The sequence below is a fragment of the Condylostylus longicornis genome, unplaced genomic scaffold (genome assembly GCF_029603195.1).
Source record: "Condylostylus longicornis isolate FDR11 unplaced genomic scaffold, ASM2960319v2 ptg000038l, whole genome shotgun sequence".
In the NCBI taxonomy this organism is placed as follows: Eukaryota; Metazoa; Arthropoda; class Insecta; order Diptera; family Dolichopodidae; genus Condylostylus; species Condylostylus longicornis.
The window spans coordinates 7,463,923-7,478,264 of record NW_026578007.1 but is presented as its reverse complement, the minus strand read 5'-3'; the positions used below and the strand labels follow the sequence as shown (position 1 = coordinate 7,478,264).

At 30.5% G+C, this 14,342-nt stretch overlaps 1 protein-coding gene across 1 annotated transcript; it reads left to right on the top strand.

The window, feature by feature from the left end:
* Window positions 1-1,620: 1,620 nt before the first annotated feature.
* LOC129609258 (uncharacterized) lies at window positions 1,621-13,035 on the top strand. The gene is made up of 29 exons (XM_055521192.1): window positions 1,621-1,682; window positions 1,845-2,212; window positions 2,270-2,444; window positions 2,537-2,673; window positions 2,745-2,840; window positions 2,904-3,098; window positions 3,185-3,762; window positions 3,906-4,060; window positions 4,121-4,278; window positions 4,349-4,951; window positions 5,021-5,249; window positions 5,325-6,016; window positions 6,083-6,256; window positions 6,321-6,573; window positions 6,633-6,950; window positions 7,002-7,328; window positions 7,388-7,721; window positions 7,787-7,958; window positions 8,027-9,396; window positions 9,465-9,632; window positions 9,694-9,908; window positions 9,963-10,200; window positions 10,259-11,504; window positions 11,603-11,777; window positions 11,868-12,157; window positions 12,224-12,442; window positions 12,510-12,662; window positions 12,727-12,830; window positions 12,899-13,035. Exons 1-29 carry the CDS (start codon window positions 1,621-1,623, stop codon window positions 12,941-12,943), a joined length of 9,249 nt encoding a protein of 3,082 aa, XP_055377167.1. The 3' UTR covers window positions 12,944-13,035.
* Window positions 13,036-14,342: the final 1,307 nt, after the last annotated feature.

Sequence of the window (14,342 nt, the reverse complement as noted above, 5' to 3'; positions counted from 1 at the left end):
AAGTGTTTTAATCAAACGGTAATTTAATGAAATCCAAAAGTAAAAAATTAATTGCCGAATTTTTATTAAACAATGACAAATATTGCAAATTTATCATCTGAAAAAATATAGACAATATATTAAATGAAGCATTTCAAAAGAACATCGAAATCTTAGTACAAAATACTTAGCTGAATTTTCTTATACATATTACAGATATGTAATATAAAAATAATAAAATAATGGCAGCTATTTCACTAACAAAATTTTAGAATTTAATATTGAATATTTTATGTTTTATAAATTTATCGGAACTAATTTTGTATAAAGTTTTCGCAAATAAAAATAAAATTTCTGCTTAATTAAATTTTTAAATGCATTTTGCTTTGAAGCGCATGCATGTTATGTTTTACCGCATGTTACAAAACGTGTATATTATTTAAAGTTAATTAACATATTAGGCGCTCAGCACATTAGTGGTCTATACAAGATTTTTGCAAAAATTAGTTATTATATTCAATAGAGCTGTAATGACTTAAAGAATTGTTCTATATTATAAAAATACTCAGTTTATTCCTATTTTCACTCTATTTTGACATAAGTTCATTTTTGCTTGTTAAAAATTTTCTTATGAACTAAATATTTAAATATTTCAATCGCAATTTACTTGAAATGTTATTTTTGCAAGCATGTCACTAATGTTCTGAGCGCCTCATATTCAAATTATACGACTTATTTAAACAGCTACATAGCAATTACTTGCCAGTTCTTGCTACAATTTAAATTATTGAAGCTCTTAAATTTATAAATATTATTCAATTGTATTAGAAGAAGCTTATAATTACTGAAATAACCAATGGTGTTATTAAACTTAATTAAAAAACTATAATATAGAAAAATGAACCTAAAAAGTTCAAGTAAACCTTTAACGAAACCCTTCTTTAACGATAAATTTAGTCTAGAAATGAAAAATTTTCATAAATTGTCCTATTTAACTAAAAAAGGACAATCGATTGAATTATTGTCTACGAATGAAAAATCTTATCGTACTCGTATGTTTTAGGTGAAAAATTGTGGTACAAAGTTCTAGTCAAAAATCGCTTAAAATCGAACATTATTTGAAAAATTAATCATGTAATATCTAATTAATCTAATTTCCCATTGCTTTTATGTCAGATTTTATTTGATTTATTTTATTCTTGTTATTAGAATATTCATGTATATAATAAATTATTCGGTTGCCTACAGTGTGAACAAAATCTCTTAAGATCTTTAATAAAAGATTTTGTCATGTAGTTTGCATTTCGTATAATGAGTTCTGCGTTCCGAAGAATAGTTTGATTTTATACAGTATATAAGTATATACAGTATAAATTTTCAAATATAGTTAGAGAAAAAATATTTTTAATGCCTTGAAATATTTGTCACCAAAAAATAATAAAATTAGAAATACTAAGGAAGGAATTTTAAAAATAAAAATTAAAAATTATGACTTCAATTCCATTTTTAAAAAAAAAATTCTGATGGCCGAATTGATATGAAGCAGGACGTTCATTTTCAATAATAACTTTTCAATAATGGGTGTAATTGAATTTGTCAACACAATACGAAAAATTTTTATTATTGTTAAAATTTATAAAAATGGTGAATCAACTGACTTCAATAGAACCACATCTAAATTTATATAGGACTGAAAAATATATGTACATCTTTCATATTTAAGTATATGCAATATACTAGTTTTGAAAACTAACATTTGTATAAAATTTTTCCATATTATATATGTACACATTTTGAATTCAATTATTTATTTTTTTTCATTTAATCTATATTAATCGTTTTAAATGTAAATTTATTCCAAATAGATATAGCTATAGTAGTGGTGGTTCCAGTGGTAGCGGTAGTTCCAGTAGTGGTAGTGGATTAAGTAGTAGTGGCAGTAGTAGTAATTATGCTGGTCATTATGGTTCAAGTTATGGTAGTGAGTCAGGTGTTAAAACCAACACTATATTATTGAAAAATCATTTGAATATACCACCACTGGCAGATTGTTTAACATCATATAAAGTTCCATTGAATTCACATTTTACATGTGAAGGTTCAGCTTGTAAAGTTAAATGCTACGATAATTACGAATTTCCGGATCATAGAACTGAATTAACTCTAACATGTATTTATGGACGTTGGGTAATACAGGAGACTGCCAAGTGGAAAATAATGCCAGATTGCGAAGGTAAAATATACTAATATAGCAACTAGATTTTAAAATTAATTATTTTTGATAATATAGCAATTTGTTCACCTCCTTGTCAAAATGGGGGAAATTGCATAGCACCAAATGTATGCAAATGTAATAATAATTTCCTTGGAAAATATTGTGAAGAAACTCAATCTATTTGTAAAACAAGACCAACTGTATCGAATGCATTAACTTCTTGTGTTGGTACTGCTACTAGTGGTTATCGGTAATAATTAGTTTATAAAAAATTATTGTAGATTATAGCTATATTAAGTTCAAATACATTATTAATCTCAAATGAAATTGATTTCTTATTAGAAAATGTATAGTGCAATGTAATCGAGGTTATAAATTGGAAGGTAATATTGAAAAAGTTGATTTAAAATGCTTAGATAGTACAACGTGGACTCGATCTGATAGTGTTGATAAAAAAGTTTTTTCACAAAATTGTGCTCGTAAGTAATTTTTGTTTTTCATATATATTTGTATAACATTAAAACCAATGAACTTCTTGATAAATGAACAGCGACTTGCGATCCACCATGTAAGAATGGAGGAACATGTATTGCATATAATTTATGCAGTTGCCCATCAAAATATGCAGGTGCTGCTTGTCAGTATGGTAATATTTCAGTTAAAAATTAATGAAAGCTATTTCAAATTAGCAATTTTTTGGATTAATTAGAAAGATCTGCCTGTAATATAACAATAGTAGCTAAATTTAATGGTGGTTATAATTGCAAAATGGATTCAGATTATTATAATTGCACTATTAACTGTCCAACTGGAATACAGTTTTCCTCAACACCTGCGCCGTTGTATACTTGTCGATTTTCTGAAGCAAAGTTTTATCCACAGCCGGTTCCATTGTGCAAATACCGTAAGTGTATTTTTTTTATACTATTTTAAATTTACAAAATGTTTATCAGGCTCTCGATTATACTTTATAATTTTATTTGATAACAGCTGAAGGATATTCTTTAACAAGCTCAAAATATTCACAATATCAAATAAATAACAAAGAAACATCACGTACTCACTCATCTGGTTATTTGGAAGGTGAGGAATATGGCGATTACGTAGTCGGTGGTGGTTCAAGTGGTGTAATTAAGTACGGATATGGTGGTGGAGGTTATGGCATTAGCGGTGGGGGAAGTAAATATGGCAGCAGCGTAAATATAAGTGGAGGAAGTAGCAGTTTCGATATACGCGGGGGTAGTGCAGGAGGTTCAAGTGGTTCTATTCTTGGGTTTGAGTCTGGTTCTAGTGGAAGCAAAGTTAGCAGTGCTATTGGTAGTGGACTTAACATTTTAGGATTTGGTTCTGGTGGCGGTAGTAGCAGTACAAGTGTTCGTAATGTTAGTTTTGGATACGGCATTGGGTCTGGTGGTGGTGGTGGTATTAGTACCGGTAGTAGCAGTTTAAATATTCTTGGATATGGTTCCGGAGGTAGTAGTAGTAGCGTCAAAGGTAGTTATGCCATCAATAGTGATTTAACCAAAGGTGTAATGGAAGGAGTAGATTTTGGGCTAGGATATGGCGGTGTTAAAACACAAGGAGGGTCGACCTATGAATTAAGTCAATCCTCAATTTCTTTAATTGAACGCGAAAAAATGGTAAAATTTTAAAGCAAAATCTTATCGTTTTGCATTACTTTGTTCCTTCTTTTAATTTCTTGTTCCTACAGGGCTTTGGATATTACTTTTACAATACTCCAGGAACATATTCTTGGTCAATGTCTATGACTGCCTTAGCCGGATCCTCAAAAGGTAAGTCTGATGAAGGCTTATGTTTTACATGGAATGGAATGAATGTTAAAACTTTTGATGGAGTAACATATCAGTAAGTTTAAGACTTTAGAATTTATATAAAAGCAAGTTTACCATATTTAACTTTTTTAAGATCTCAATTACTTTGCTCCCACACCATGATAGAAGACAGTGTTGATGGAACATTCAAAATTGTTTTGAGAACATGTCAGGCTGGTGTTAGTGATGATAAGTGTAATTTTGCGTTATTGATCTATTGGAATGACTTTGAATGTGTTATCGAAAATGTTGGTGAGTCACCACACGTCAAATTTGAAAATTATTTTTTTAGAAAATGAAAATGCTTTTTCGCTTTTTAAAGATGGACAAATGAAATTGTCAACTCCAAATAATAAAATCATCACCATACCTGTGAAAATAGTTGGAGTTGACATTACATACGAAGGACGATTTTTAAGAATAGATTTAGAGACAGTTGGATTGAAAATTTTATGGGATAAAAATAAATTTATTAGGTTTGAGGCAAATAAAAAGTTATTTGGACGAACACGAGGATTGTGTGGTACATTCGATGGTGATGTTCGTAATGATTTTGCAGGAACTGGTGGTATTACATTAAAAACACCACGGGCCTTTGTTGACACATGGTCAGTTTATTATCCGGAAGAGAAAAGTTGTGACGTTTCAAGAGAAATTAATTTTGATATGTTAAGTTATGATATTGTAATTAAGAGAAAAGGTGAAACAATTCTTCGACAACTCTTCGATAATAATAGATTAGATAATTGTTTTAAAGTTCTAAACAAATCAGCAACTATTGACTTTGCTTTAAGAGATTATTACAATTGTCCAAACACAGCAGACCGTAATACTTGCGCTTGTGAAACTTTAGCAACTTTAGTCGCCCAGTGTACTTCAATGGGCATTGAAATTAAAGAAGGATGGAGAGATTTATCTACTTGCCGTAAGTTTCGTAACTTCAAATTTATTTTTGTATAATAAAGTTTTAAAATTGTTTTAATTATGGCTAAAGCGGTTAAATGCAATAATGGGCGGATATATAATCAGTGTGGGCCAGCTGTAGAACGTACTTGTGGTTCAGCTACAATTGATGCAAAAGGAAAATGTGTTGAAGGCTGTTTTTGTCCAGAAGGAACTGTTTCTCATAATAACGCATGTGTCCGTGAGAGCGAATGTCCATGTTCACAAGGCGGAAAAGATTTTAAAAATAACGCTGTAATTAAACAAAATTGTAATACATGGTAAGCATTGAAATTTCTGATTAAAATAGTAATTTGAAATTATGTATGTATGTATATGTATGTATACCTTTTTAGTACATGCAAAAATGGTTACTGGAAGTGTACTGAAAATATTTGTGGTGCAAGATGTGTAAGCTATGGTAGCTCACATTTTATTACTTTTGATGGACAAGAATATGACTTTAGCGGAAAATGTTCCTATGTGATGCTTAAAACTGGAAAATTAGTGGTTGAAGTGGAAAAGGGTGTAGTTCCAAAGGGTTCAAACGGTAAATTTAAAAAATTGCCATCAACAAAATGGGTCACAATATCACATGTTTATGATGGAAATAAGGAAATAAAGCTAAAATTGGATGCTGGAAAAACTGTTTACAAAGATGGCCATTTAATATCAAATTTTCCATTCATTTTTGGGGAAAATGTTGTGAGATTCGCAAGTTCAAATTTTATTACAGTTGAATTGGATAATGAAATTCGCGTTTTATGGGATGGTGATTCAAGGGCGTATATTGATGCTCCAGCATCAACTCGTAATAAAACGGGTGGTTTATGTGGCGCTTTCAATTCTAATACAAAATTAGATTTTATTACCCCTGAAAATGATTACGAAACTGCAGTTGCTCCTTTTGTTGATAAATGGAGAGCTGTAGATTCGTGTCCAGCAATAGCCGAATCACCAATGGAGTTGCATCCTTGTAAAGAAAATCCACATTTAAAAGAGAAAGCAGCTAAATATTGCGCATATTTGACTGGAAAGCTATTTGAAGGTAACGTAAATACTGTTCTTAATAAGAATAAAGAAAAATATTCATAATATACAACATGCTATTTAGAGTGTCATTGGGCAGTATGTCCAAATCAGTTCTATGAAAATTGTATGTTCGATGTTTGTGCTTGTACCGAAGATAAAATGTCCGATTGCTATTGTCCTATTATATCGGCATATAATGATGAATGCTCACGGCACGGAATTAAAATTGACAGTCATTATAAGATACCAGAATGTGGTAAGATTAATAATTTATCTTTTTTCTTAAATACTTTTTCAAGTATAAGTTGATTAATTTTTAGCATCAAAATGTCCAATCGGGCAAATATATGAAGAAAGTGGTTTAATATGCACTAGATCATGCAAAGATTTATCACTAGGACATGTTTGCAATAATGAAACATTTGTTGAAGGATGTCGATGCCCGCACGGCCAACTATTAAACGATCAACAAGAGTGTATTGAACAGAAGTTATGTCCGTGTTATTACGATGGCCTGAATTTTGAATCGGGCTATAAAGAAGTCAGACCTGGAAAATATGGCTCTGAATTATGGTAAAAATATAAATATTTAGTGCCATTTGGACAGTATTTAATAAAAAAAATGTGTTTAGTGTATGTACCGAAGGTAGTTGGATTTGTAAGTCATCTAAACCACAAGATATTAATTTATATCCACCATATAGAGGAAATTGTAAAGATAAACCTCACATGGAATTTTCGAAGTGTGCTCCAGCTGAACAAAAAACTTGTCATAACATGCATGACTATAAAGAGAATTTGGAGAACTGCAAATCAGATTGCATTTGCGTTAAAGGATATGTTTATGATCGTTCGAAGAAACGTTGTGTTGTGCCAGAAGAATGTTCATGTCATCATTCAGGTAGAAGTTTTGAAGAAGGGCAATCTATTGATGAAGCGTGTTCTACATGGTACGTTCAAACAATTTAATTTTAAATTTTGTAATAATGTGTTTTCAATAGTAAATGTGTTGGAGGTAAATGGAATTGCATTGCAAAACCATGTGACGCTGTGTGTTCTGTATGGGGTGATTCACATTTTAATACTTTTGACGGATTAAGCTTCAATTTCCAAGGTGCCTGTGATTATTATTTATCCAAAGGTGTTGATGCCAACGGAAATGGTTTTACAATTTCCATTCAAAATGTACTTTGCGGATCTCTTGGTGTTACATGTTCAAAGTCAGTAAAAGTTTCATTAAGTGGTTATACATCAGAAACGATAACATTATCATCAGATGCTAATATTCCTAGTAAATATATTTTGTTAAAAATGCTCAAAATGATAACTTTAAATATTTTTTTCCCGCAGAAAAAATTTACAAACCGAATGACAAAAATTCTTTAATCATGTATAAAAGTGGAATATTTCAAATTATTGAAGATTCTTATCTTGGTATACAAATAAAATGGGATTTCGGTACTAGAGTATATGTTAAGTTAGCGAATAAATGGAAAGGCAAAGTTAAAGGATTATGTGGTGATTATAATGGCGACGCAACCAATGACATGATAACACCTAGTGGTGCAAAGGAAACTCGTTCAACATTATTTGGACATTCTTGGGTTTCAAAAGACAATTGTTTAATGCCCACAGAACCAATAAACGCATGTAAAGAACATCCTGGAAGAGAAAGTTGGGCAAATTTAAAATGTGGAATTTTAAAATCAGATGTGTTTAAAGTAATTTGTGAAATTTAATAGTCAACAAGTTTTTAATTAAAATATATTTGATTTTTCATTCGTAGCCCTGCCATGGAGAAATTTCTTATGACAAATATTTACAAAAATGTATATTTGATAGTTGTGCTTGTGATCAAGGAGGCGACTGCGAATGTCTTTGTACAGCTATTGCAGCGTATGCTTATGAGTGTTCGCAACATGGTATTAATATTAAATGGAGGACACAACATCTATGCCGTAAGTTAAATATACTACCAAAAGTACTTTTTTCATTGATAATAATAAATTAAATATTTCGAATTTAGCAATGCAATGTGACTCTAAATGCTCTAGTTATTCAGCTTGTGTATCACCATGTCCGATTGAAACTTGTGATAATTTATTAGATCAGGGAATTTCTGATTTAATGTGCAAACAACAAAAATGTTCTGAAGGATGCGATATTAAACCTTGTCAGGAAGGGTATATTTATTCAAACGATACTTATCTGGAGTGTGTTCCAAAAGCAAAGTGCGCTCCAGTTTGTACTGAAATCAAAGGTAAAAAATACTATGAAGGTGATATTGTGCCGTCAACTGAATGTCAAACATGTCGCTGTAGTAAAAATAAAGTTGTGTGCAGTGGAGAGCCATGTGTTGAAACTAAACCATTATGTGCGAATGGTTGGTCTAAATGGTTAAGTGAAGATGAATTTGTATTTGAAAGTGTATCAAAGAAAACACCATCATTCGAAAAGGTACCTACTCAATTACAAACAACTTACGGATCATGTGAAAAATCATTTATGAAAAAAATTGAATGTCGAACGGTTGATTCACATAAGACTCCAAATGAAATTGGTGATAGTTGTACGTGTGATCTAATAAATGGATTGAAATGTAAACCAAATGCTAAAAATGAATACGAAATACGTGTTTTATGTGAATGTGATAAAGTTAAAGAACCTCAAACAGCGCAACCGATAGGATGTGATCGTGCTATTAAAGAGTATAAAGAATATGAGGGAGATTGCTATAAATTTTATCATTGTACTCCGCTCGTTAATGGTACCTATGGTTATGTTGAAAAAACTTGTGGCCCATCAATGATGTTCAATCCAACGATGAACATTTGCGACCATATAACAAATGTTGTTAAACTTAAACCAGATTGTGGAAAAATTTCACCAACAACACGTCAACCAATAACAAGTATTCCTGTAATACTGCCTTCTACAACTATTAAACCAATTCAAAGTATTCCCAAATTGCCAATAACTACAACTTACAAGCCAGTTGTTGTGCCTGGTACTACTAAACCACCATTATTACCCAAAATACCAACTGGTGGTGACTGTGATGTTAATATAAAAGCATATGAAGAGTATAAAGGAGATTGTCAGAAATTCTTACATTGCTCTATACAAAGCGATGGTACTTGGAAATATGTGGAGAAAATATGTGGTCCTGGAATGTTCTTTAATCCTACAAACAATATTTGTGATCACACTTTTAGTGTTATTGCTATTAAGCCGGAATGTGGAGAACTTGCCGTTCCTGCTTTATCAAGAGAATCAACAATAATATCTGTTAAAAATATTTCAGAACATATTGTTGAGCTGGAAAAATGTCCAAAAGGAATGAAATGGGTCTCATGTGCAAATCGTTGCAAAAAATCGTGTCATTATTATGAAAAAGTAAGTGATAAGTTTTTATTAATTGAAAATTGCATTTTTTTATTTTGTAAACTATATTAATTGTACAGACTTTGATTCGAGAAGGTAAATGCGGTCCTAAAGAAAGATGTAAGGCTGGCTGTGTTGAAGAAGCTTTACCAAACTGTGGTGGAATTGGTAAATTGTGGCGTGATGCTGAGAAATGTGTTGATGCAGAAGATTGTCCTTGTATGAATTTGGATGGTACTATCGTTAAAGTAAACTATAATTACAAAAAAACTGTAATGCTTTTAATAATTTAATTCTAAAATGTTATAGCCACATCAAACTCATACTGAGCCTGCAGATGAATTCAAAATATGTCAGTGTCTTGATAATCAATATATTTGCAAAGAAGCTTATGAGTCGGTTAATATAACAGAGGAAGCACCTGAAATTACTGGACAAGAATCTTTAGATTTTGATATATTTTTACCGAAAAAGATACGTATTGTTCCAGCTATTCCAAAACCTATAACTTGCGCAACAAAGAAGTAATTATTTTTGTTTTTAAATGTAAATATATAAAAAACTTATTTTGATTTTAGATTCACTCCAATTATTAACGCCCCAGTACGATTACCTGACACAATATTCTCTGCAAGCTCTAGTAAATCAGAAAAACATTTTCCTAGCTATGCTCGTTTCGATTCGAAATATGCATGGTCACCTGATAAAAATGAAAAATCTGAGTATTTGCAAATCGAACTTCCACATATTGAAAAAATTTTCGGTATTCTCACTCAAGGTAGTCCCACTGAGGAAGAGTATGTCACTTTATACCAGGTAAAATTTTCTAATTTATTTTTCGCTTTATTTTTAATTTACTAAAAACTCCTTATAGGTACTTTACAGTGAAGATGGAGAAACATATCATCAAATTAATGACAAAAAAGGAAAACAACAATTATTTAGCGGACCAATTGATGCAGACAATCCAGTAAAAACTGTTCTTAAAGTGCCAATCGAAGCAAAAATATTAAGGCTCTATCCAATAAAATGGCATAATGCAGTTTCAATGCAAGTTGAACTATTTGGATGTGATGAAGGTCATCCAATGTTACCGACTGCCTTGCCACAAATTCAAATACTTACTACACCACGTCAGCCGAAATTTGAAATAGAAGAAAAAACAACCATTAGACCACATATGGTAACACAACCTCCATTAATTCCGATTGTAGAACAAACCTATGCAGAAAAAATTACAAAGAAACCATATATACCAGAACAACCCCCTGTACGACCATTAGAAAAAATAACAACAGTTAAGCCGTTCATTCCAGTTGAACCAGAAATTGAAAAAATTACAAAGAAACCATTTATTCCAGAACAACCGACTCTGCGGCCAATTTTGGAAAAAATAACAACAATTAGGCCATTTATCCCGGTAGAACCAGAAATTGAGAAGGTTACAAAGAAACCATACATTCCAGAACAACCACCAACAGCTGAAAAAACTACAAAGAAACCATATTATGCGACTGATTCACCTCCAGTACCCCACATAGTAATTGATAAAACAACTAGATTGCCTGATATAACAACTCGTCCAACTTTTAAACCTTTAATGCCAGTGTCAACTACAATAAAACCATATATTGTAACTGAAGCACCAATCGTTCCTATATGTGAAGATTCAATGGGAGTTTATAATAACGTAATGCTTCCACAACAAGTTAAAGGTAGTAGCCGGGCAACACAAGGAATTAAATCTCACTTACCAAAACTTATCGATGTAATTAAATTAAACTCAACACAAGGATGGCAACCAGCTATAAATTCACCAAATGAGTATGTACGTTTTGATTTCTTAGAACCAAGAAAATTAACTGGATTAAAAACACTCGGTGGTCCCCTTGGATGGATTACAGCATATAACGTTTTATATTCAAATGATGGAAGGACTTGGAACAATGTACTTGATGCAGAAGGTGGCAAATTATTTGTCGGTAATCAAGGGCCGGACATACTGAAAGTAAATTATTTTAATCGTCCTGTTAAGGCACAACATTTAAAAATTCATCCAGCAAAATGGGAAAATAATATTAATTTAAAAGTAGAACCATTAGGTTGCTTTGAACCATATCGTAAGTGTGTTTTACATGTTTTACTTTTTATAAATTTTATTTATTATTATGACCTACAAAAATTTTAAAGTATTCTAATATAAGTTATTTTGTTATAGCGCTCGTCCCGGTAGTAACAGAAAAACCTGTAACACCAATAATCAGTAATTGTTCAATATGTCCTGGAGTAGATGAATTAGGAGGCGCAACATGCAAATGTAAGTTACCTAAACTTTGGGATGGAAAAACTTGTGTATCGTCTGATCAATGTCCTTGTGTTGATAATTATATAACGTAAGTAATATTTTTCATCAGATCGATTCATTCATTACATACTCACATTTACTTAAGTTAGTTTAATTCATTTTCATATTTATTTTTTAGATATCCAGTTGGAGCTAAGTTTGAAACTAGAGATTGCGAAGAATGTGTTTGTGTTCTTGGTGGTGTAAAACAATGTACTCCAAAGAAATGTCCACCGTGTGCCAAAGGTTTACGACATGTTAATGATCAAAAATGTTTATGTTTATGTGAAAGTTGCCCACCCGATACAAGAATATGTCCGACAAGTGGTGATTGTATTAAGAAATCTGAATGGTGTGATGGAATTAAAAATTGTGAAGATGATGAAGATGAAGAATGTGATGTAGAACCAATTATACCGGTGACTAAAAGTAAAACTAACAGAATTTTATGTCTATTATATAATGTATATTAAATTAAAGTTTTTTAACTTTTAGAACCAAAACTAGAAGCAATCGTATGTACATGGCAAGGAAAAACTTATGGAATTAATGAAAAATGGACAAGTAATGACAGTTGTACAACTTACATATGTAAAGAAATAAATAATATTGCCAAAGTTGATTCATATTCTGTGACATGTCCTTTAATTGATTGTGATGTTAGTTTACAATATAAGGATGGTTGTTGCCTAAAATGCAAACCTAAGCCAGAAGGTATTCAAATTCTATGCAATATTATAATAAATAAATAATATATGGTCTATTTTCGAATGTTTTGCAGAAAAATGTTCAGCTGTACCAATGGAAAATAAGGATACTATAAAACTTATTGCATACTATGATAAACAACATTCACTCTGTATAAATAAGGAACCAATTGTAGGTTTTACTCATTGTGTTGGAAGTTGCCCGTCTGGTACAAAATATAGTAAAGGTATAATTAATTTCTTTAAGATAATTCATGAATTTACATTCTTATTTAAATTTTATATTTATAGTTTTAGCAAAACATCAATCATATTGTGATTGCTGTGGTATTCAAAAGTTCAAAGTTATTTCCGTTCCATTAATTTGTGAAGATGGTTATAAAATGAATAAAGAGGTTTGTATTAACTTTAAAATAAATTAACTTGGTTTTTAAAATAATAAAAAAAAATTTAATTTTTATAGATTGAAGTTCCAGAAACCTGTAAATGTAGTGCTTGTACTGGATAATAAAAAAAAAGACTTCTATTTGTAACAAAATGAACTTAAACTATGAAAACTGTTACTAAATTAAAATTGATTAAGAATATGGAAAAATTGAAAAAAGTGTTAAAGAATTGAAAACTAAAATAAGAAAATTAATTTAATGAAATACTATGGTTTTTTGTTCTTATTTAATCTTCTACGTAATTTTTCAGGATTATTATTTTTATTTTTAGGTATATCTAGCTATACCATCCCAATTCATACAATTTCATACAATGAAAAACAAATCATTGCAGATGATTTTTTGCTTAGCCACAAAAATGTGTAAAACTACATGTCTTCAGATATAAAAATTAATGGGATGAAAAATACACAGATATAGAGCGAAGATCTTGGAATTTGTATACTTATACGAAATTCTTATGAAGTAGACATTGCTTTATTGCTTTATTATTTAGAAATGCGTAAGGGCAATAAGAGGAATACTTATTACTGTAGTTATGATATAGGTCTACTGTTATATAACCCTACTAATATTATTAATTTTCTTAAATTCTGAAATTATAGCAACGGAATTTATTCTAAACTTAATATGGTTGTAGATACGAGTATTGCTGGATGCGATCGTACAAGATCGATTGAGAAGTCAAAATTGTAAATGATTTTGTGAAATACTTTGGTTTCTTAACGTGACCAATTATGTAAGGAAATCAATAAGCGCTAAAAATCGTTACTAATTACATGCATACATGCGAAAAAAGTTTTATTCTATATTTCTACTAATTTGTTTTTCAATTTATGGCATTTTCAATTAAGCTTGCTGCTCATTAGATTTAACTTTTTAGTCTATTTAATAATTTTTAGAACCTGGAAAATATCCAAAGAAATAGTCTTGTGCATTGCATTATTCATTTATCAAATTAGTTTCTTTTAATGTAGTTTGGTTTTCATAATTATTATTAAAAATTTTCGGCCTAAAATTAATTTTCATTTCACAAATAATTTAAAACGACAGTGTTTTAGTGCAACAGTTGCCATATACGTTATCGTGAGGTGAATGCTACAACTAGATAATTCGCAATTATTGGTTTGGAGATATTGACTTTTAAAGACACAAAATTTAGCAATAAAAAATAATTTATCATGAAGATATCTAATTTTGGTATTATCATTTTCAGATATTTAAGAACACTTTTAAGCTTGGATATTGGTCGCAGATGAATGAGAATTCGATTTTATGACGCCAGGGTTAATTATCTAAAAATATAAAATTTTCGAGATATCTAGTTGTAGCATTAACCTCACTGTATACACTATTTAATAAAAATTCCATAAATTAATTTTATCCATCTTATATAAAACAGTCAAAATTTCAAGCATTCAACAGACTCAATATTTGTAAATTTTTATTTGAATTAAAAAA